General features: G+C 45.3%; 1 protein-coding gene across 3 annotated transcripts in view; it reads left to right on the plus strand.

Moving 5' to 3' along the window:
- Positions 1 to 23,659, plus strand: part of ABCC11 (ATP binding cassette subfamily C member 11) — an 81,402-nt gene that overhangs the window by 36,445 nt on the left and 21,298 nt on the right. For all 3 annotated transcript variants that reach the window (XM_043437803.1, XM_043437804.1, XM_043437802.1), the window contains 10 exons: positions 1,517 to 1,777; positions 3,778 to 3,849; positions 6,160 to 6,284; positions 8,196 to 8,268; positions 10,164 to 10,367; positions 12,430 to 12,564; positions 12,648 to 12,744; positions 14,206 to 14,295; positions 16,463 to 16,566; positions 22,235 to 22,432. In XM_043437803.1, the coding sequence (XP_043293738.1) occupies positions 1,517 to 1,777; positions 3,778 to 3,849; positions 6,160 to 6,284; positions 8,196 to 8,268; positions 10,164 to 10,367; positions 12,430 to 12,564; positions 12,648 to 12,744; positions 14,206 to 14,295; positions 16,463 to 16,566; positions 22,235 to 22,432 (1,359 nt within the window). The remainder of the gene's footprint in view (positions 1 to 1,516; positions 1,778 to 3,777; positions 3,850 to 6,159; positions 6,285 to 8,195; positions 8,269 to 10,163; positions 10,368 to 12,429; positions 12,565 to 12,647; positions 12,745 to 14,205; positions 14,296 to 16,462; positions 16,567 to 22,234; positions 22,433 to 23,659) is intronic.

The following is a 23,659-nucleotide window of genomic DNA, read 5'->3' on the forward strand; positions in this document are numbered from 1 at the left end:
GAGGGCTTGGAAAGAGGGGGTTGCTTTGTCCCACCAAGAGGGGGATGAGATGGGGAAGGACCCCACTGATCGGTAAAAGTCATGGCTCCTGGGTCCGCTGGTGGGCTCACAGATATTCAGTATGTTATTAAAAAATTGCTAAACAAGTAAATGCCCAACTAGCTAATGAAATAAAGTGGGCCATGCAGCTCCTGCTGATGACTATATACCTTGACCCTAATATTATAGTTAATTCATTTCAATGTACCCGGGGTTCAATTTTAAAAAATAAACAAACTACCTCTCTTTTTCTAAATTTTATTTTATGTTAGAGTATAGTTGATTTACAATGTTGTATTGGTTTCATGGATACAGCAAAGTGATATATATATATATATATATATATATGTATATATATATACACACACACACACACACACACACACACACACATTCTTTTTCAAATTATTTTCCTGTATAGGTTATTACAGAATATTGAGTAGAGTTCCCTGCGCTATACAATAAGTCCTTGTTGATTATCTATTTTAAATAGAGTAGTATGTATGTGTTAATTCCAAACTCCTAATTTATCCCTCCCTCTACCTTTCTCCTTTGGTGACGATACATCTGTTTTCCAAGTCTGTGAGTCTGTTTCTGTTTTGTAAATAAAATTCATTTGTATCTTTTTTTTTTAGATTCTGAATTTATTTCACTTAGTATGATAATCTCTAGGTCCATCCATATTGCTACATGTGGCATTATTTCTTTTATTCTTCTGAAAATAGCTTTTTGTTGTGTTTTTGTGAAATGCTATATACTCATTGCAAAGGTTCAGACAAGGCAAAAAGATACAGAGAATAAAGATTGCTCAGCATTTACTACCGAGAGATAAAATCAATTGTCCAAAACATCCGCAAGTGTCTTTCTAGATCTCTTTCTGAGTATGTCCCGGTGGAGAAATGCAAATGTAATTTGATCAGTGAGATCATACTTCCCACCCACCTTTTTTTGGTGCTAGAATTCTTGCAGTTCAACTCCTATTTCTTGCAGACAGTGAGACGGAGGTGTGGAGAAAAGTGACCTGCCAATACATTTTGAAATATATGACCCAAACAGCATTTTGCGCAGAGTCGTGCCTGGACACACCTTTTTACTTTTAATACTTAGAAATGAAAGTTAATGAGAAAAACCACATATCAGTATTATGTTTCAACAGCTCTTACCACTTACGACAAGGCTAATGTAGGTTATGCCACTAGTTAATGTAAATTAAAATGGAAAAGAACTCCTTGTACAGGAAGGATACAGATGTGAAAGAACGGTTCAGTAGTCTGAGACTTGGAAAACCCTGATGTGGAATTTTCACCAGCAAAAACTAGCCTCTTCTAATTGATGGTGGTTCTTCAGACTTCTCGGTTTATTAAAAGTTCATAAATCAGACCAGTTGGCAAGCCAGTAAAACGGGTACGTGTTCCTACTGGACTAAAGAACTAAATCCCTCCCCGCTTCCTTTCCTTGTTTTTTTTTTCCGGTACAGAAATTTTTCCTCCAAGAGAGCCCTGTCATATATGTTAAGGCATTGGAAGACCCCAGCAAACCAGTGGTTTTAGAGGAGGCCACATTGTCATGGAGAAAGACTTGCCCTGGGATCGTCAATGGAGCCTTGGAGCTGGAGAAGAACAGATACACTCCCGAGGGGATGACCAGAGCTCAGCCACCTCTGGGTGGCCTTGAGCCAGAGGACCAAGGGGACACCCGGGGCCCAGAGTTGCATAAGATAAACCTGGTGTTGTCAAAGGTAGCCTCCTCTGGTCCATGCAGGCGGGCTGTCGGCCAGACGCTTAGGGCCCAAGACTGGGAGACTGGCCTCACGCACCGCCATTTCCTTGGCTAAAAACTGCACTCTCCAAGATCTCCCTTTAAAATAGAACATTTCCATAGAAAGACAAAGAGATGAGAGAAAATTTCCATGGAGGACAAATAGGAAGTCTTTCACACTTAAGTGTAGATCAGATGATCATCTAAACTGTTTTGTAATAGCATGACCTAGAATAGCAAGCTGTATGTTCACTGGTCTTTGGGGGGACCAAGGATAAAGGAAGAAGACTAAACTAACGTTTATTAAATTCCTAGTGTGCGCCAAGCACTGTGCTGTATCTTTCAATTTGGTTATTCTGTGAACTGACATCACTTGGCTGCTTCTCTGACTAATATTTGCAACAGTTGCTCTGTCCAAATCTCTTCTCTATTATCTATTTATATCTGTTAAAGTATAACAGATATTAATATCTAATAATCATAGATATAGAATATAGACATTGATCTATATCTATTGATAGATATATCTAAAATAGATACAAATATCTAATAGTAATCAATATTGACATCTAGTAATAATAAACATTAATATCTAATATTAGTGTTATATTTTCCCCCTTGGTGGTCACCTGCAGTCCCACGGCTCTAGGTTCCACCTCTATGGTGTTATTATCTCTAGCCTTGAAGTTTCCTCTGAGATCCAGACTTAACTCTCTGTTTATTACCTCCTGTTCAATGCCTAGCAGATATTTCAAACAAACAAGACCAAAAAAGAACTTGGTTTTCACCCTCTCTGACCCATTTTCCAGGTCTTCTCCATCTCTGGAGGTGGCATCACCATCTTTCCAGTGGTTAAGGTCCTAGAAATCAAACTTGATTCCTTTCCTTTCCTCCCACCCATCCAGTCTCCATCAGCGAGGCCTGGAAGCTCTCCATCAGCATCTCTCCTGGACCAGACTCATCTCACCACAGCCGCCCCCCCCGACGGCCCTCGCCCCAGCCACCAGTATGCCATGCCCAGCTCCTCTCAGAGCCTCCTCAGTCGCCTCTCTGCTTCCCCTTTTGCCCTCTTACAGTCCATCCCACATGGTGGACAGAGGGAGCCTTCTAAAACAAACCAATTCAAGCCACTCTTCCGGTTAAGTCCTTCAGTGACTTTCCACTGCGCTTAGGAGGGAGTCCAGGTTTCTCTGAGCACCTGCCCATGTCGCCAACCTTGTCTCTCATTCGTTCCCTCCACAGCAGCCCTCTCGCCGCTTTTTGTCAGTCGCCTTGTTCCTGTCTCAGGACCTTTGCCCCTCACGTTCCCATGGTGTGAAACCTTCAGGTCTTCTCTCTCACTCCTTCTTGTCATTCAGGTCTCAGCTGCAATGACACATGCTCTTATGACGCCTTCCCTGGCCAGCCCATCTAACACTGCTTTAACCTCCAGCTGTCTGTCCTGGTAGCCAATTTATTTAATTTATACCACTTACCACCATCTGTTTTCTTTGTTTTGTTATTTATTTCATGGTTGTTCTCTTCCCACTAGTTGTAAACTTAATGAGAGTTCTTTTCTTCAGTGCTTGGTACACAGAAGAAACGCACATGACTATTTGATGGATGAATGAATGAATGAAGGGATATACGCCAAACTGGCTGATGAGGAAACTGAGGCATAGAGAGTCTAAGTGACTTGCCCAGGATCATAGAGTGGAATAGATGTAGATCTGGAGTTTGGGTTTCGTGTCTGACAGGACCATCTATGCATTAATTCCTTTCTGCCACCCTCATGCAGTTTCCTTCCTCTGAGGTTGCTCCATCCCACCTGTGTACACTGGCCTCTCAGCTCCTCTTGAGCTTTGTCTGAGGGGCCTTGGAGTGCATGTAGCTGTTTTCTGTTTGTCATTTTGCATAAAAGACAATAGACCTGTCCTGGGCAAGTCACCTGTCCCAACGCCTGTCTGTCCTCACACCTGTCTGTCCTCCTTGGCTTTGCAGGGCACCATGCTAGGGGTCTGTGGCAACACGGGAAGTGGCAAGAGCAGCCTGCTGTCAGCCATCCTGGGGCAGGTGAGTGTCTTGTGGCCCATGCATGCACCCCCGCCCCGCCGAGGGCCAGGAACTCCCAGGTTCCAGTTCCCCCAGCAAGTCACACCACCACTTCTTTCCCACAAAGGGGTCTAAGCCAATAGAATTTTTACAAATTCAAAACAGTTGAGCATGTGCCGTGGGGGAGGTGAGTTATGAATGTGCTTCCATTTCACCTTCCAACTGGGAGAACCTCTTCTTAGGATACCTGGAGAGTTATCCTCATCTGTTCTCTGTGCTTTCCCCGCCCTTTGCTGTAATCAAGCAGCTACCAAGGTGATGATACAGGGCATCTCGATGCTTAATATGATAACACAAATCATCTCATGAAGCTAAACTCAGAGTGGGACACGTGTCCCTAAGGAGACAGCATCAGGCCCTTGAAATCTGAACCATCTAATCTCATTGCCTTGGGACATTCTTGAGGTCTGCTTCATCTGCAGCTCTGCAGGCATGTGACTTAGCCCACTTTTTCAGTTTCCAACAAGACCCACCCCTTCCCCCCCAAACACTGAGGTCATGTTGCACACCTCCTAGTGAACAACAAAACCAGCCGTAACACCTGGTGTGTGTCTATGGCCCCCTTCCCACGGGGGATCTCTCCAGCCCTTCCACACTCAGCCTCAGCCTCACTGTGGCCTAGGGCTTCTCTCCTACCCCCTCCCAACTTTGTCCATTGTCCTCCTTCCCACATCGTTGGGAGAACTAACTGGTATCCCTCCTTCCTTAGCTCCTCCTCCTGAAAGCACATGGACAAACTCATCACCTCCTAGGAAAGTAGTCACCTTGTCAATAGCAATTCTCTCTTAATAAATCCATCTGATGGCTCATTTTTTTGTGTGCAACACAGGTGATACAACTTCTTTTCCCAACTTCTTACAACTAAGGAGAAGAAAACTTCCATTTAAAAAAAAATTCATTCATTCATTTATATATTTGACTGTGTTGTGTCTTAGTTACCGCACGAGGCGTCTTTGTTGCATTAAGTGGAATCTTTCATTGTGGCTCACAGATTCTCTAGTTATGGTGTGAGGGTTTAGTTGCTCCCACGCATGTAGAATCTTGGTTCCCTGACCAGGGATCGAACCCACGTCCCTTGCATTGCAAGGGATTCTTAACCACTGGGCCACCAGGAAAATCCCCATTTTTTTTTTTTTTAATAAAAGTGGTTTGAATGGTACTTGAATGTCAGGCCTTGTGTTCAGAGCTTCCCATTTTCTCCCTTGGCCCCCAACCCAAAAACAACTCCACGAGGAAGGCACAGACATTGAGGTCAGTTTACAGATGAGTAAATGAGGCTGAGAGAGGTGACTTGCCCACAGCTGCCAGAAGGTGAGGGATGCAGCCAGGGAGGACACCAGTCCAGCTGATGTCAGAGCTTAGCTTCTCATCACAGCTACGTTTCCCGGCAGCTTCCATTCAGGGCCACCTTTCTACATGGCCGGGTGCTTGTCGCTTCGAATGAACCAATCACTTAGCTTCCCATAAAGGAAAACAAAACGATGTCATTTAAACGTTTAGTTCTTATTAAAGCCTGTCTTCAATTCAGAAGTAGGGAGCACAGGATAAGAAGAGAAAGAAGCATAGGATCATGAGGTCCTCTGCTGGGGTCATGGGCAAGAGGGTTGTGGCCTTGATTCTTTTTAAATGTGTGCTTTTAAATCTACCCTGCAGAAAAGCAGAAAGAACACTACGGTAAAGATCCGTATACCCACAGCTGAGATTCAGGAGTTGATAGCATTTGTATATTTGCCACATCTATGTAGAAATATACTTTGTAGAACCATTATTTGTTTATTTTTTGGTAGACCTATTTTAAATTACAATGATTATGACACTTTCCCCACTAATGCTTCACCACGATGTCCAAAAAGTAAAGGCATTTCCTCATCTAACCATGATGACGTTATCCCACCCACAAATCAGTAATAACTCTGTGATACTCAGGGATGGACAGAGGTGGCCTGGAGCTTTCCATCTCATAGCAAAGAGCAGGGAGGCACTGCTTGCTAGGGATTGGGGCTGGGGAAATAAGAGAAAAAAGTATGAGTGACTTCAGTGCGAACCTTGCCTTCAGTCACAGTAGGAAGAGATCTGGCTTTCCCCAACTACTGCCCACGTTCTCAGGGCCTTCACCAGTGGGCCTGGCAGGATCCTGCCAAGAGTTCATTTACACAGGAGAGCCCGCAGGCCCCTGGAGCACAGTGGAGCCCTGGGCACCGTGGCTGCTGAGCTGAGGGGGCTCTGTTCCCCGGCTGCCACGGCCCTGAGGCTGGGCTCACTCTGCCACAGATGCACTTGCTGGAGGGTTCAGTGGGGGTGCACGGAAGCCTGGCCTATGTCCCCCAGCAGGCCTGGATCATCGAGGGGAGTGTCCGGGAGAACATTCTCATGGGAAGCCAATACGACGAGGCCTGGTGAGCTTCTGGGAGGTGCAGGGCGGGGCGTGGGGGTGTGGGGCTGGTTTGGAGAGGGGCCTCTTGCTGCTAATAATGACTTGCTATGTACTCACTTACATGCATCACTGTATTTCCTTCTCACTGGGAAGGAAAGATTCTCATCATATCCATTTTCTAGCAAATCGGCTGAGGCCCCCAAGAGACTGAATAATTTGCCCAAAGTTGTTGAGCTGCTAGGATATGGTAGAGTCAGAATCTGAACCCAGTTGCTTTCAGAAACTTCACACTAAGTCGCTTCAGTCGTGTCCTACTCTGTGTGACCCTATGGACTGTAGCCCACCAGGCTCCTCTGTCCATGGGATTCTCCAGGCAAGAATACGAATGGATTGCTGTGCCCTTCTCCGGGGAGTCTTCTCAACCCAGGGATCGAACCCGTGTCTCACACCTCCTGCAATGGCAGGCGGGTCCTTTGCCACTAGTGCCCCCAAACTTAACTATTATGCTCCTTGGGCTCAAAATAACCCTCCCCTTCCAAAAGTGTTCCTTTGAAACTTTGTTTGTGTTAATTAATTCCTGACCTAAGAAGGAAAAGTCAAGAGCTGAAACACCTGGGTGATGTGCACCAGTAGAGGAAGGAGTTTGGATTCCCAGCCAGGTGGGCCGCCCACCTCGGCCCTCACCCTCCTTGCCCTTTGCAGCCTCTCCCTCCGGAGTCCTGGGTGGACCTGCTTGAGACATGCGCTTGGAAATCATGAGCAAAGTCTGGTCAGTGGAGGAGCCAGGAAAACTGCTCTGATTGCTGCAGCTGTGCTTCCAACTCTGGTGGACTCTGGCCCCTTTTGACTCTTTGCCTGATTTTGCAATCTGCCTGTTGTAACCTTGCTGAAATGCACAGATACGTGGGTGTATAAAACAGCCATCTCCAGCCAGTTGTCCTGTGAGCTCCTCAACATCAGGTCCAATGCGCCCAGCCCCCACCCCACCTGCTTTTCCTCCCAAATTCCCAATTAGGCTTAATGGCATCACTGAACTGTGCACCCCAGGAGCCCAACCCTGCCTCCTCGGAGAACCACCTCCTCCTTCCACATCTCATTGGTCAGCAACCCTGGAAGACTCAGCCTCCTAAATAGCTCTGGTATAATATTTCCCCTCTCCACCTCCACTGCCAGCTCTGGTCTATGACCTCCTGCTTGAACGGTGCCCACTGCCCCGCTCTTGGCTCCCTGTCTCCAGCCTTCTCCCACACTGTTCAACTCTGTGCTCTTCCTCCAGGGCAGCCGTCCTAAAAGCCCAGTCTCATCCTGTCATTGCTGGGCCTTCAGACTGACATGACTCATAGAGCAGTTTGTCAAAAATAAAAACACACTATCTTTTGACTCTGAAAATTCACTGCTAGATAGTTAATGCATATAGCGTCACCCATGAATGCCAAGATCCGTGTACAAGAATGTTCGCATCGAATTATTCAGGATAGCCAAAAACTAGCCACAACCCAAATGTCCAGCATTAGCGCACTGGTTAAACAGTGCATGCTGCTACCCTAAACTGGATTACTGCAGTGCCATTAAAACAATATAAACCTATGTCTACAGCACATACACATACATCACTAGATTATTTCTGAGTACATACAGAGGAAACTCTATTAGTGACTGCTTCAGAGGAAAGCAGCCGAGGGTCAATGATGCGAGGGAGACTCACTCTTCACCTTTCCTTCTTTTTGTTCTGTTCAAACATTTACCAAGTGCCCCTGCTGGATTTAAAAAAAAAAAAGTGAAGGAAACAAAAAACGCCTCCTGTGATTTACCATTAATTGCAGGATCAAGGCCCAACTTTTCAGCATGGATTGCAGGACCTTCCATCCCAAACTCGAGAAGGCTGGAGGGCCTGCGGCCGGCCGCCTGTCCCTTAGCTCCCTGTCCTCCGCAGGTATCTCCAGGTGCTCCACTGCTGTTCCCTGAACCACGACCTGGAGATCCTGCCCTTCGGAGACATGACGGAGGTGAGCGGGAGCCGAGGGCACCCCAGCTCTGTTGTGATGCTGCCTTTGTCATGGTGTTCTGGGGTCCCCAGCCTGCCTCCCCAAAGCCACCGGAGCTGGTCCTGCAGCCTCAGAGCCTTCCCTACCAAGGGAAGGAAGTTGGGGCTCAGCTGACCTTCGGAGCTGACAAACAGGCTACCTTGCCCCACCAGAATGGGAGTTGATCTCAGACTTCTTCTGAATCAAGAGCAGAGACCCTGTGAGGATGAGAAGCCCCCGTCATCCACCTTTGCCCCTCCCACCACCCTGGCCCCTCTCTAGAGTGCTTCCTTTAACGGTGGGGATGGCAGCTGTGGCCCCGCTGTGGCAATGCCAGTTCTGACTGCTAGGTGTTCCCGATAATTCTCCGTCTTTCACGTCAGTAGCCACCTTTACTCTACATGAGACCTTTGTAAGATAAAAGCAGTATGGTTGCCTTGATTTTATTATCTGATAATAGCTCAGTTGACTGAGCACTCACTCCATTCAAGGTACTGTTCTGGCAACGCTAATATATTAGGTGAGCCTCAGATAACTTATGAGGTCAGTTCTTTTATTATCCTTCCTTTAATGATCAGCAATGTACCCTGGAGGGCAGAGAGCTTGGCTGTTTAGTTCAGGGTCTCCCCTTCAGTAGGAAGAACCAGCTCTGGTCTGTAAAATACATCAGTAATAGTTCTGACCTCATCAGGATGATTTGGGGTTTAGGTGAGTTGATATATACTTGCTTTGAATAGTGCTTGGCATAGGGTAAGTGTTAGGCTGTCATTAGAGGAACACAGTAGGCATTTAAGCCTGCTGAGTGAGTAAGGAAACTGAGCTTCGCCCAGGCCAAGCCCCTTATCTCCGGTCACATGTGAACTGGAGGCAGAGCAGAGACAAGAGGTCACCCCACTGCTCTTTAAACTTTGCTTCTCCTCTACAATGTCACCAGGGTTCAGGGTCCAGCAGGGATAGAACTTAGACCCTGGCTGTCACGTCCTCAGGACCTGACGTAGGGATGGGCCAGCCAGCCCCTGCCTGAAGTGCTAGCCTGCTAGGGGACTCCAGACCAACCACCCAGTGATTCTGGTTGGCACCCTCGACTCCTGACATGACAAGCCCGCCTACCACCTCAGCTACAATACAGTCTTGGTCTTGGGCAATACCCCTAACCCAGGCCAGTGAGCCCACCAGTTGACATGTGCAGCCAACAGGAATTTAAAGCCATTGTAAGATGTAAGGAGGTGCTGTTTCTTGGGAATAAGCGATTTATTTTTATGAGCTAAACTGTTAAAAGTTTAATTTGCTTCCTGACAAGCCAACCAATTTAGAAAAAATATATCTTATCATGAATGGCAAATTTCAGTTAACTGAACATCAGTTTTATCATCCCTTACTAGGCATATTGTGAAAAATATTTTTATTTTCTTTGTACGTAATTATGAATTTTTGTTTGTGCTGGGTCTTCATTGCTGCACCCAAGCTCTCTCTAGTGGCAGAGAGCAGGGGCTACTCTCTAGTTGCAGTGCTCGGGCTTCTCATTGTGCTGGCTTCTTTTGTCACTGAACACAGGCTCTAAGGGCTTCCAGACTTCAATAGTTGCAGCATGCGGGCTCTAGAACATAGGTTCAGTAATTGCGGCACATGGGTTTAGTTGCCTGGTGGCACGTGGAAGCTTTCCGGACTGGGGATCGAACTCACGTCCCCTGTGTTGGCAGGTGGACCGTTAACCACTGGGAAGTCGAGATTGTGAAAAATATTTTGAGTGCCAGAGGTGTCAAATCATTAGGGTCCAGGAGTGTGGGGTTAGTCTGTCCACCTGCCCACCTGGCTGGTGGGGGCACAGTTGGCTGAATCACCCTCCAGACACAGTGCCTTTGGCTGCCTGTCCACAGATTGGGGAGCGGGGCCTCAACCTCTCAGGGGGGCAGAAGCAGAGGATCAGCCTGGCCCGTGCCATCTACTCTGACCGTGAACTCTACCTGCTGGACGACCCACTCTCGGCCGTGGACGCCCACGTGGGGAAGCATATCTTTGAGGAGTGCTTTAAGAAGATGCTCAGGAGGAAGACCGTCATCCTGGTGACCCACCAGCTGCAGGTGACCACCCTTCCAGGGCTCTGGCCATGATTGACAGATAATGTAGCTCTTCAAGCCCCTGCCATCGCAGCATGATCAATAACAGCCTCCCGGCAGATACCCCTTCGTATCTCAGACAGACCCCAAAGTCAGAGAGGATTGCAAAGAACTTGATGTTCTCTGCTTTCCATGTGGAGAAGATAAGTTGGTAAATATTGAAACTAGATTTTTTAAGATTGTTTTTTATTGAAGGATAATTGCTTTACAGAATTTTTTTTTAAACTGTTATTTTGAAACTAAATTTTAAGGGCTCCTTTATCTTCAAAGTTGTGTGGGCGGGCCCCTGCTTTTGAAGTTACAGGAAACGCCCTCAGAGAAGAATTCGCCAAGTCGCACGTTCTTCCGTTAAGTGCACTGGCCGTGCTGGGTGCTGTCTCTCATGGGTCATTTTCCCTAGCCAGACCCTGTTATTATTTATCCTTGTCCTATTTTGGCTTTAGTATTTTTGGTATAAAATATGTAAGACATAAAAACGGGTTAGAAAATAACCTAGAGAAAGCCCATGTAACTGCCTCCCAGATGACGCATCACAGTCCAACGTTGATGGCCCCTTCCCTCCTTCCTGCCCCTCACTGGCTGTTCACTGTTCCCGTGTGTGTCTTCACACTTTTACAACATATGTATGAACCCAGACAGAGCAAGTGTCCTTTTGAATATTTAAAAACTTATAATCAATATTTTACTTTCTGTGTCCTTAGGTAATTTGCTTTTCTAGTCAACATTGCATTTTTAAGATCTTCCATGTGGATGCATGGAATTTCATTTCTTTCTTACTAGTACTGTATTACAATATCTGAATATCCCAGAATTTACTTCTCCAGGATGGATATTTAGGTTGTTTCCCATTTTTCACTTTTACAAAAAAATGCTTCAGTATGTTGATACATTCTTATACATGTGTTTCTATGCATGTGTTTGAGAGGGCTTTTTTTAGGGAAGTATTTTAGGAGTAGAATTATTGGTTCATAATTCTTCAAAAATCTTTAATTTTACTAGATATTATAAAATTGTTTTTCAAAGTAGCTGTACCAACTTATGCAGGCCTCTCCCCACTGCTCTCCCCCACCCCCCAGTTTTGTAAGAGTCTCTTTCAGTCCAGTTCAGTAGCTCAGTCGTGTCCGACTCTTTGCGACCCCATGAACCGCAGCACACCAGGCCTCCCTGTTCATCACCAACTCCTGGAATCCACCCAAACCCATGTCCATTGAAGTCAGTGATGCCATCCAACCATCTCATCCTCTGTCGTCCCCTTCTCCTCCTGCCCCCAATCCCTCCTAGCATCAGGGTCTTTTCAAATGAGTCAGCTCTTCACATCAATTGGCCAAAGTATTGGAGTTTCAGCTTCAACATCAGTCCCTCCAATGAACACCCAGGACTGATCTCCTTTAGAATGGACTGGTTGGATCTCCTCACAGTCCAAGAGACTCTCAAGAGTCTTCTCCAACACCACAGTCCAAAAGCATCAATTTTTTGGTGCTCAGCTTTCTTTATAGTCCAACTCTCACACCCATACATGACTACTGGGAAAACCATAGCCTTGACTAGACGGACTTTTGTTGGCAAAGTAATGTCTCTGCTTTTTAATATGCAGTCTAGGTTGGTCATAACTTCCCTTCCAAGGAGTAAGGGTCTTTTAATTTCATGACTGTAATCACCATCCACAGTGATTTTGGAGCCCAGAAAAATAAAGTCAGCCACTGTTTCCACTGTTTCCCCATCTATTTGCCATGAAGTGATGGGACCAGATGCCATGGTCTTAGTTTTCTGAATGTTGAGCTTTAAGCCAACTTTTCACTCTCTTCTTTCACTTTCATCAAGAGGCTCTTTAGTTCTTCTTCACTTTATGCCATAAGGGTGTCTTACCCCTAGTCATTATCAATACTTGGGATTGTCCAGTGTTTGAGTTTTTGGCAAACTGGTGATATAAAATATTTTCTCAGGATTTAAAATTTTCCTTTTGAATAGTGAAGTTGAGCATCTTTTAGTATGCTTATTGAAGATCTTATTTCTTCTGACTCTTCAGTATTTAGAGTTTTGTGACGAGATCATTTTATTTGAAGATGGAAAAATCTGTGAAAAAGGAATTCACAGTGAGCTCATACAGAAGAGGGGACGATATGCCCAGCTCATCCAGAAGATGCACGGGAAAGCCACACAGGTGATTTTCCCCTACCCCGTCCTCACTTCTGATCCAACTGGGTGGACCATTCCCTGCATCCATGGGTTGTGCTTTCTCCCCAGGGTGTGTTGCAGGGAGTCGCAAAGACAGAAGAGGAGCTACAGCTGGAAGGTCAGGCCCAGACCGCTTGCCAGGAAGAGCTTCTCAATGAAAATGCTGGTAATAGTGCTGAATGAAATAGTGCTTTCACCTGGGAGCAGAGTGAAACCCTCTGCCTGCCTGTCTGCATCCCACAGGCTCTGGCGTTTCCTCCTGAATGTGAGACCAGGCCTTGTCACTCACTGAATGGGATGCCAGATATTACTCATATAGGGTACAGATCCAAGTATTGGAGGGCTGTGGGGTAAGGACTGTGCTGGCCAGGAGGCCTGAAGCAACCAGAAAGTGAGTACTGGGGGAACAGCTGAGGGTGTGCAGAGGCAGAATGAGGCTTGACCTCAAGTGACTCAAATTTAAACTTTGCAAGATTTCTGGGCCGTTAATTCATTATGCATTTTTTGAGAACAATGCCACTGAAAGTCAGAAATAAATTAGTCCCAGTCCTGGGCATTCAAAAGGTGAAGCTGAACATCTTTTAGTATGCTTATTGAAGATTTTGCTATTTTCTGAGACAAGGTAGCAGACAAGAAAGACTTTCATTTTTAAAGTAACACAGGTCCTGAATTAGAATTCCAGGTCTACTGCTCTCAAAGCTGTGTGACCTTGGCCAAACAGGTTAAACTCTCTGAACCCTCACTGGCAAAAGTGGAGATAATTGTGCTTCTATTACAACACCATAGTGGAGATTAGAAGAGGTCCTGAGGGTTAGGACAGTGCCTGGCACATCTGTCACAAATAGAGTCTTCAGCTGCAAAGATCAGAAGCCAATTTGGGCAGAAAAATAATGTGTTGGCAGATTGAAAAAAAAAAGTCGGAGTACCAGACCTCAGTAACTTTGGAGTCTAGAATAGCAGGAACAGGTATAGAATCCTTTTGAAGAAAACCTGCTTCAGATGTTTTCCATCCTAGTCTAATTTCCCTCAAGATTAAAATTCCACAAAGAGGGCTGTCTTCTCCTGGGAAAATTGTGGTGTTGCTGTTAGAAGAAGGGAGAGCGACAGGCAGAAACAATAGGTATCCCCCACACTGCTGTCTCCTGTTGCTGCTGTTGTGGTTGTCATTGACAACGTTGACAACATCTACTGATGTTTCTCTGCCCTGCTGTAGGCCAAGTGTGTGCTTGGGCTGGTGTCACACCTGTTTTGAAGAGCTGTTTCAGAAGCATATTGCTACAAAGCATCTTAGTAATTATCTGTAGGCCTGCCAGTTGTCAGATGAGGAAACAGACAGGTTAAGTGATTTGCTTCTTGAAGCTGTACAGTATCATGATGACAGTTCTGGTCCCAGGTCACTGCTTTCTTGCTTCTCTCCCGCTCTCTCTCTCAACCCATCCAGCCCTTGGGAACCTCAGGCCCTCCAGGGTCTATTGAATGGCTGGCAAACTCTGCTGGTTAGAGTTAGACCTGGGTGGGGTACTGGTGGCAGCCTGAACAGAAGGCTTTGCAAGGACTCTTCCTGACCAGGAAGGAGATATAGGAGATTGGGAGGCACACTGTTTCCTTTTTCTTTTCCCTGATCCAGTGCTGGAAAATCAGCTCACACAGAAGGAGAAGATGGAAGAAGGGTCCTTGAAGTGGACAGTCTACCACCACTACATCCAGGCAGGCGGAGGTATGGGCTGTTAGCTGCCCCAGGCCAGGCCTATGCACGAAGCTGGGTCAGACTGGAATGTTCAAGGTCATGGGAGGTAGGGGGACACAAAGGGTCATGCCATTCATGAGTTCAACTTGCATAATTCCAGCCATACTCAACTATAATAACTCTAACACTGTAGTCAGTGCCAGAAATTATGTTTCCATGTGTATTTGTGTTAATATACCTGACATTTAAAAAATCAAATATGTCAAGGCATATAGACATGTAAATTATTTTCATGAAGGGAAAAGTTTATGGTTTTTTTGCCTAGAAATAGGCATGGCATGCCATGAAGGACCACATGGGGAAGCCCCAGCGTTGCTTAGGAGGCTGAGGAGTGGTAAGAGAAGCAGGGCCCAGAGCCTTTATTGGGGTTTCCGTGGGAAGAAGAGGGTGAGGCAGGGTAGCCCTACTGAGTAAGCTTAGGATTGGATGGCTTGAACAATTCTGGAGGGCTCATTGCTATAGTGGTGGTCCTAGTTGTCTGATACCTGGTCTTAAGGTAATTTAGGGGAGGGCGAATATTGGCTTGGTGGGTGAGAGTTTGATAAGAGAGGTTATTGGGAGGGTGGGCTGTGGATTGGTTCATTTGTATATCAAAGGTGTGCTTGCAAGGAGTTACTTGCTGTCTCTAGGAATTAGCTAGCCTTGGGACGAGCAGTCTGACAGGATTAAGATCCCGAATAAGTATTAGGAATATAGAAAATAAGAAATATAAGCAAATATCATTAATATTTTTACTGAAATAAAGAGTGCCACCGTACTCTTTATCTCAGTGTTTTTCATTCTGCAGGTCCTAGCCCACTAGTGGGCTGTGAAATCAACTGAGTGGGTCGTAAGTAGCAATGAGAGTAGAAATGTGACTAAAGTAGAAAATATCTGCAGAAGTGATATTGGTGAAGCTTTCATTTTATTATGTATTAGACTGTATATCTGAAGGTGGATGGCAATAAAAAGTTTCAAAGCTTCTGCTTTATTTAATGGTGTATGTTACCAAATTCACGCATATATAACTGTACAATGTTGTAAACATGAACCAAGTATACGCTACTGTGGTTTTGAGTAACTTAATTTTTGAGAGTAATTTTGACTCCATGCCAACTTTTTATTCTTCATTGATTTTGGAACCTAGCCCTGTACAAGGTGTGTCTTCTCTCTACCTGTCTAGGGAGGAAGAAGAGGGCTGTGTGTAGGGGATTACCATCCTCACCCCTTCCACTGTGAACATCCTTACAGGATGTAACACAGGGCCTGACCAGAGCAGGAGAGCAGCAAATACTTGTGAAATGCAATGAATGAACCAAAAAAACCAATTGATCTGTATTTAGGACGTACCTATTATGAACCAGGCTCTTGCCGAGTTCTGGAGGGGAGGGTGTATAAAGTTGCCTGAGAACCTACCCTGTAATCTAACTGGAGAATTAAGACATTCATCCACCGGTAGCAAGAGAGAGAGAGATCTCTGGGACCAAGCATGGTCTCAGATGTCATCAAAGAGAGTTGGCCCTTGGGTGGAGCTTAAGGAAGAATTCAAGAAAAAGAATATGGGCATGGGGCACAGACTGGATAGGTGGGTAGAGTGCCAGGGCAAGAGGTAGATGGGAAAGGAAGGTGTGTACCCTAGGTTTTCCCATCCTTGGCTTCACCACTCACCAGCTCTATGACTTTGGGCAAGTTACTTCCTCCCTTGGAGACTTGGCGATAGGCGTTCTGAATTCAAAAATAATTCATATATTTTGTACTCTACCTGGCACTTGGTACATAATAGTGAAAGGTAGCTGTTGTTATTTTGAATGTTGAACCCTCAGGACTTACATAAGGGGAACCAGCTTCTCTAGAACACTGCTCACATAACCAGGCACTGGGGTGGGTACTTGACACACGTTACCTCATAGCATCTTTAGAGCAGCCCCTTGAGGCTGGCTGGACTACCGTCACCATCTCGTATGTAAGGAAGTGGAATGTCACTGACATTAGGTCCCTCGCCCAGGCTCATATAGCTTGTAAGTAGTTTGTGCCAGGATTTGAACCCAGGGCTTTCTAATCTTGGAACCCAGCTCTTTCTAGTCTTCTAGGGTGTCTGAGGAAGATCCAAGGACCTGGTGTGGCCATGTACCTTCTTTTGGCACCTCTCTACCCCCAGGTTACGTGGTCTGTGGCCTGATTTTCCTTCTCATGGTGATAATGGTCTTCTTCATGGTGTTCAACTTCTGGTGGCTGAGCTACTGGCTGGGGCAGGGCTCAGGGGTGAGTGCCATGTGGGGGTGGGGTGCATTTCTGTGGACCTGGGTGGGATGGGGGAGCTTCTTATTCCTTGGGGCCCCATGGGTATGGATTAGAGAAGCCCATGGCAAGCCCAGTACCTGCCCTTGCCACGCTGATGAAAGGGGCCCTAGAGGGAACCCTTGGGAGCTGAAACTCTGGGGCTCCCTCCCAGCTGGGCATCCTGTGTTCACAGAGCAAGAGGTCACCTGTACAGTCTCCTAGGAATAAAAGCAAGAGGTTTCTGTCCCCAAACAGCTCTTGACACCAAGAATGCTTTGCAGTCTGCTCTAATATGAGTTAGAGAAGGGAAGAGAAGTTTTATCCATCACTCCTGACAGCAGGGAAAAAGCTGAGCTCCAGTATGACTTGCACAGAAGTGATTTGGGCTTTTGAAAGGCAGAATGAGAGACGAGGGGAAGCCGGGGCTCTGCTGGGTCAGAGAATGAAAAAGTACAAAAGGCTGGTGAGTGTCAGTACAATTAAGCCATCAGTGTCTGCAGCCAGCTTTCTCCTCCCGCAGAGAGTGGGCTACAGAGGCTCTGTCCCTTCTGAGGATTACATTTTAAAGGAATCATTCTCAGATCTTTAAGAAAGATGCTTCTGAGTTGCAAGAGATACACAGTCACAGCTTTGAGTGCTTCTTAGTAACTGCTCTGAGGAAGAGAGATCAGGGGCCTGTCCACAGGTGCAGGCTGGAACAAACAGTAGATTTTCCTGGCAGAGGCACTTTAATGAAGGTGGGGAGAGCTGGGGTCCTCCAAGGCACATGACTTAGCCTCTAGGAGCCATGCTAGAGTTCGGTCAAGTCTTTTAGTGCAGGAGTTTGGACAGGGTTGTTCGTGTTGAGGGTTCTGGAGCTCTCAGCCGTTATGTGCCAAATTAATTCATTAATCTTCCCAACCTCATTCTGAGGTAGGTATCGTTGTCCCCATTTTGTATTTGCAGAAATTATTCTCAGAGAGGAGAAGGAGCCTGCCCTGAGACATCAATGTGCCTTGAACTCTGTGCTCTGAATCCAGGCCGCGTTTTTCAAACACTCTATTTGGTTAACTTTTGAGTCATGTTTCAGAAGGAGTTTGGTCAGGAAAGCAGGAGCCGCTTGAAATATTTAGAGCTTCAAAGAGTTAATCCACAAGTTAGAGGCTACACAGCCATTGGAAGGGCTGGAAGAGAGAGGGAAAGCAGACTCCAGGAATTTTGGCAGCAGGCGGCACTAAATGGGCTGATCCTTGGAAGGATGCCTACTAACCACTGGCCTAACTCCACACTCCATGCACCTGTCCACAATTGCCACCAGAGTATAATGGCTTCTCTTTCAGCCTTTAGATTTCCTGTGAGTGCCTCTCTTTCATAGAATCTAACCTAAGACCATGCTGGCAAGGAGTCTGAGAAACAGTTCTCAAGGTCTTCCCTGAATCACAGTGGAGAGTGTGGAAGGAGGCAGAGGTGATGTTAGATGAACATCTAGCACAGATTTCTAACAGCATAGAGTGAAGTAATTTATCCAGCCATTTCCTACCCTGCCAGAAGAGAAGAGGCTCATATCAACAGCAGGCTGCCTTAGGACAGAGATGCATTGAGGAGGGATGCATAGAAGTCCTAGTGGTAGTGGAGTTGAGTTTGGAACAATCAGGGTAGAGCCGGCAATGGAGTGGAGGCAAGAGCTGGATCAAGGAGATAGGCCACTGAGACTGATGCTGTAGTGGTCCAGGGGAACAGCACAGAGCAGTGGGGAGGGAGCAGGGAGGTTTTAACGTATAGTTTCACCTTCTGCTGGCTGCTGAGTCTTCTGTAGCCCCAGGAAGACAGATTTTTCTCCCTGCTGAATTTCACCCTGAACTCAGATGATCTGAACCTCTAAAAAAGAAAACTCACAGTTTTCCTCTCTCCACACATAATTTCTCTGATACCCAAAGTGCAGGTTTTTTTTTTTCTCCCCTCTGTATCAACCAGTTCTCCAACTCCCTGGACACTTGCTGGGTGTACTACAATTCAGTTCCATTCTGTTACTACCTATCCAGTGTTAGCAACACCTCACAGGTTAAGGGTTCAGTCCCATAAGACTGCTCATGTGCCAATCACAAGTCTAGATGTTTTGTTTAGTTCAGTCGCTCAGTCATGTCTGACTGTTTGCAACCTCATGAATTGCAGAACACCAGGCTTCCTTGTCCTTCACCAGCTCCTGGAGTTTGCTCAAACTCATGTCCATTGAGTCAGTGATGCCATCCAATCATCTCATCTCCTGTCATCCCCTTCTCCTCCCGCCTTCAATCTTCCCCAACATCAGGATCTTTTCCAAAGTATTGGAGTTTCAGCTTCAGCATCAGTCCTTCCAATGGATATTCAGGACTGATTTCCTTTAGGATGGACTGGTTTGATCTCCCTGCTGACCAAGGGACTCTCAAGAGTCTTCTCCAACACCACAGTTCAAAAGCATCAATTCTTCAGCACTCAGCTTTCTTTATTGTCCAACTCTCACATCCATACATGACAATTGGAAAAACCATAGCTTCGGCTAGACGGACCTTTGTTGGCAAAGTAATGTCTCTGGTTTTTAACATGCTGTCTAGGTTGGTCATAGCTTTTCCTCCAAGAAGCAAGCGTCTTAGTTTCATGGCTGCAGTCACCATCTGCAGTGATTTTGCAGCCCAAGAAAATAAAGTTTCTCACTGTTTCCATTGTTTCCCCATCTATTTGCCATGAAATGATGGGACTAGATGTCATGATCTTTGTTTTTTGAATGTTGAGTTTCAACCCAGCTTTTTCATTCTCCTCTTTCACTTTCATCAAGAGGTTCTTTAGTTCTTCTTCCCTTTCTGCCATAAAGGTGGTGTCATCTGTGTATCTGAGGTTATTATGTATCTCTCGGAAATCTTGATTCCAGATTGTGCTTCATCTAGCCCGGCATTTTGTATGATGTACTCTGCATATAAGTTAAATAAGCAGAGTGACAATACACAGCCTTGATGTATTCCTTTCCCTATTTGGAACCAGTCTGTTGCTCCATGTCCAGTTCTAACTGTTGCCTCTTAACTTGCATACAGATTTCTCAGGAGGCAGATAAGGTGGTCTGGTATTCTATTCTCTTTAAGGATTTTCCAGTTTGTTGTGATGCACACAGTCAATGACTTTGGTGTAGTTAATAAAGTAGATGTTTTTCTGGAACTCTCTTGCTTTTTCTGTGATCCAGCAGATGTTGGCAATTTGATCTCTGGTTTCTTTGCCTTTTCTAAATCCATCTTGAACATCTGGAAGTTCATGGCTCATGTATTGTTGAAGCCTGTCTTGGAGAATTTTGAGCATTACTTTTACTAGCGTGTGAGATGAGTGCAATTGTGCAGTAGTTTGAGCATTCTTTGGCATTGCCTTTCTTTGGGATTGGAATGAAAACTGACATTTTCCAGTCCTGTGGCCACTGTTGAGTTTTCCAAATTTGCTGGCATATTGAGTGCAGCACTTTCACAGCATCATCTTTTAGGGTTTGAAATAGCTCAACCGGAATTCCATCACCTCCACTAGCTTTGTTCATCGTGATGCTTCCTAAGGCCCACTTGACATCATATTCCAGGATGTCTGGCTCTAGGCAAGTGATCACACCATTGTGGTTATCTGGGTCATTAAGATCTTTTTTGTATGTTCTTCTGTGTATTCTTGCCACCTCATCTTAATATCTTCTGCTTCTGTTAGGTCCTTACCATTTATTGTGCCCATCTTTATCTGTCCTTTATTGTGCCCATCTTTGCATGAAGTGTTCCCTTGGTATCTCTAATTTTCTTAAAGAGATCTCTAGTCTTTCCCATTCTATTGTTTTCCTCTATTTCTTTGCACTGATCACTAAGGAAGGCTTTCTTATCTCTCCTTGCTCTTCTTTGGAACTCTGCATTCTGATGGGTATATCTTTTCTTTTCTCCTTTGCCTTTAGCTTCTCTTCTTTTCTCAGCTATTTGTAAGTATTCCTCAGACAACCATCTTGCTTTTTTGCATTTCTTTTTCTTGGGGAAGATCTTGATCTTGATCTTGCCTCCTGTATGATGTCATGAACCTCTGTCAATAGTTCTTCAGACACTCTATCAGATCTAATCCCTTGAATCTATTTGTCACTTCCACTGTATAATCACAAGAGGTTTAATTTAGGTCATACCTGAATGGTCTAGTGGTTTTTCCTACTTTCTTCAATTTAAGTTTGAATTTGGCAATAAAGAGTTCATGATCTGAGCCACACTCAGCTACCGGTCTTGTTTTGGCTGACTGTATAGAATTTCTGCATCTTTGGCTGCAAAAAATATAATCAATCTGATTTTGGTATTGACCATCTGGTGATGTCCACGTGTAGAGTCTTCTCTTGTGTTGTTGGAAGAGAATGTTTGCTATGATGAGTGTGTTCTCTTGGCAAAATTCTGTTAGCCTTTGCCCTGCTTTATTTTGTACTCCAAGGCCAAATTTGCCTGTTACTCCAGGTATCTCTTGACTTCATACTTTTGCATTCTAGCCCCCTATGATGACAAGGACATCTTTTTTGGGTGTTAGTTCTAGAAGGTCTTGTAGGTCTTCATAGAACCATTCAACTTCAGCTTCTTCTGCATTAGTGGTTGGGGCATAGACTTGGATTACTGTGCTATTGAATGGTTTGCCTTGGAAACGAAGAGATCATTCTGTTGTTTTTGTAGTTCTGATGAATCAGCTATAAATTGGGGATTCCCATGACTCCCTCTTTGGGTTTGATAATTTTCTATAATGGCTCACAGAACTTAGGGAAATACTTTTATCAGTTTTTAAATAAGGGATATAGTAAGTGATGCAGATGCAGAGCCAGATGAAAACATATTTAGGGTGAGGTACAGAAGAGTCCAAAGTGCAGGAGCTTCTGTTTCCATAGAGTTGGGGTACACCACCCTTCTAGCACATGGATGTGTTCACCAACCTGGAAGCTCTCTGAACACCATGCTTTCAGATTTTTTTTATCGTGGCTTCAACTTGTGGCTTAGTTTTAAAGAATCCGCCTGCAAAGTAGGAGACCCCAAGTTCAATTCCTGGTTTGGGAAGATCCACTGGAGAAGAGATAGTCTACCCACTCCAGTATTCTTGGGCTTCTCTTGTGGCTCAGCTGGTAAAGAATCTGCTTGCAATGTGGGAGACCCCTGGGTTGGGAAGATCCCTTGGAGAAGGGAAAGGCTACCCATTCCACTATTCTGGCCTGGAGAATTCCATGAGCTGTATTGTCCATGGGGTTGCAAAGAGTCGGACACGACTGAGCGACTTTCACTTTAACATGTAGACATGATGAATCATAAACTAAAATTCCAGCTTCTTCCCATTTCCAGAAGATGGGAGTAGGGCTGAACGTTCCAAGCTTGGACTCATGACTTGGTCTTTCTGGTGACCAGCCCCAATCCTGAAGCTATTTAGGAGTCCCCAGCCCCTAGTCATCTCATTAGCTACAAAAGACTCTTTCATTGTCCAGAGGCCTCAAAGGTCTTAGAAGCACCTGTGTCAGAAGCCAGAGTCCAAGGCCAAATATTACCACAAATGAAGCCCCAAGCACCCCCATCACCTAGGAAACTGCAAAAGTTTTAGGACTTGTGTGTCAGGAATGGGGGACAAAGATGAAGCATATTTCTTATCACACCATACTTCTTGTCCTTTCTTGAAGAATAATAGCAGTCAAGAGAGCAACTGGACCGCTGCAGACCCAGGTGACATACTGGACAATCCTCAGCTGCCCTTTTACCAACTGGTGTTTGGCCTCAGCGGCCTGTTTTCAATCTTTGTGAGCATTTGCCTCTCAGTGGTTTTCACCAAGGTGATGGGGAAGGCACCCACAGCATTGCACAACAAGCTCTTCAACAAGGTATGGGCCTGGGCACTGGGGATGGCCACAGGTGAGCCTTGACCTTGTTCAACCCTTTTTTCTAATTATTAGACTTTATTTTTTGAGCAGTTTTTGGTTTAGAGAAAAATTGAGCAGAAAATATAGGGTTCACTTTTACCCTTCACCACACCCTCAGTTTCTCCTATTATTAATAGCTTGCACTAGTGGGGGATATCTGTTACAGTTGATGAGTCAACATTGATATATTATTATTATCTATCAAAGTCCATAGTTTGCATTAAGGTTCACTCCTTGTGTTGTACCTTCTATGGGTTTTGACAAACGTGTACTGGCATGCGAATGCCATCAAGCGTCATACTGAATAGTCAAACTGCCCTAAAAATCCCCTTTGCTCAGCCTATATATACCCCTCCCCTAGACCTCTGAAAACTGCTGATCTTTTTTGCTATCTCCATGGTTTGGAGAATATAATGTCATATAGTTGTAAGTTTACATGGGATCACTAACTGGGTGGGAGCAGGCCAGAGAATGAGGTAGGTTCACTGAAACTCCCACGACTAGGAGCATGATATTAAAAGTTTAATGCCCCTTCCTAGAGGGTCAGCCCTCAGCTATCAATGCTGGCCTCTGTTGGCTGAGCACAGTCACATAAAGAGTTGCTTCTAATTTCCTTAAGTTCCTTTGGAAGTAGGTATTTTACCCTTATCTTACATATGAGAAAATTGAAACCCCATATGTGTTATGGTTAGAATGTATGTTATGGCTAGAATACCAAGTTATCTATAGTATCACATTACCTCTTGGAGATGTCCTTTCTGTCTTTCACTTATCGAATATAACTGGGTGCCAGGCTCTGGGGTAGGCACTGGGTTCACAGTGGTAAGTGAACAATGCAGATGGGGTTTGGGTCATCTTAGACTATAGCCTAAGGAGGGAGATGGAGAGGAAGATAATCTGTTGTAATATGATGCGCAGAGTTAACCATGGGGTGGGGGCACACAAGACCATAAGAACATGACACACCTGACCCAAGCATGGGGAAGGTGGAAGGAAGGTGGGAGTCCAAGAAGGCTTCCTGGAGGAAGTGACCTCTGTGCTAAGATGTGAGGATGAACGAGATCTCACCAGTTCAAGATGAAGAGGTGAGAAGAAGCAGAACATTTCCTGGGAGCTGCATGGAGCTCAGGAGAACTGTAGAGAGGGGCTTCTCAGAGGGATTCTCGGGAGGCAATGAGGGCACCCATC

This window comes from Cervus canadensis, chromosome 18, assembly GCF_019320065.1.
Source record: "Cervus canadensis isolate Bull #8, Minnesota chromosome 18, ASM1932006v1, whole genome shotgun sequence".
NCBI classification, from domain to species: Eukaryota; Metazoa; Chordata; class Mammalia; order Artiodactyla; family Cervidae; genus Cervus; species Cervus canadensis.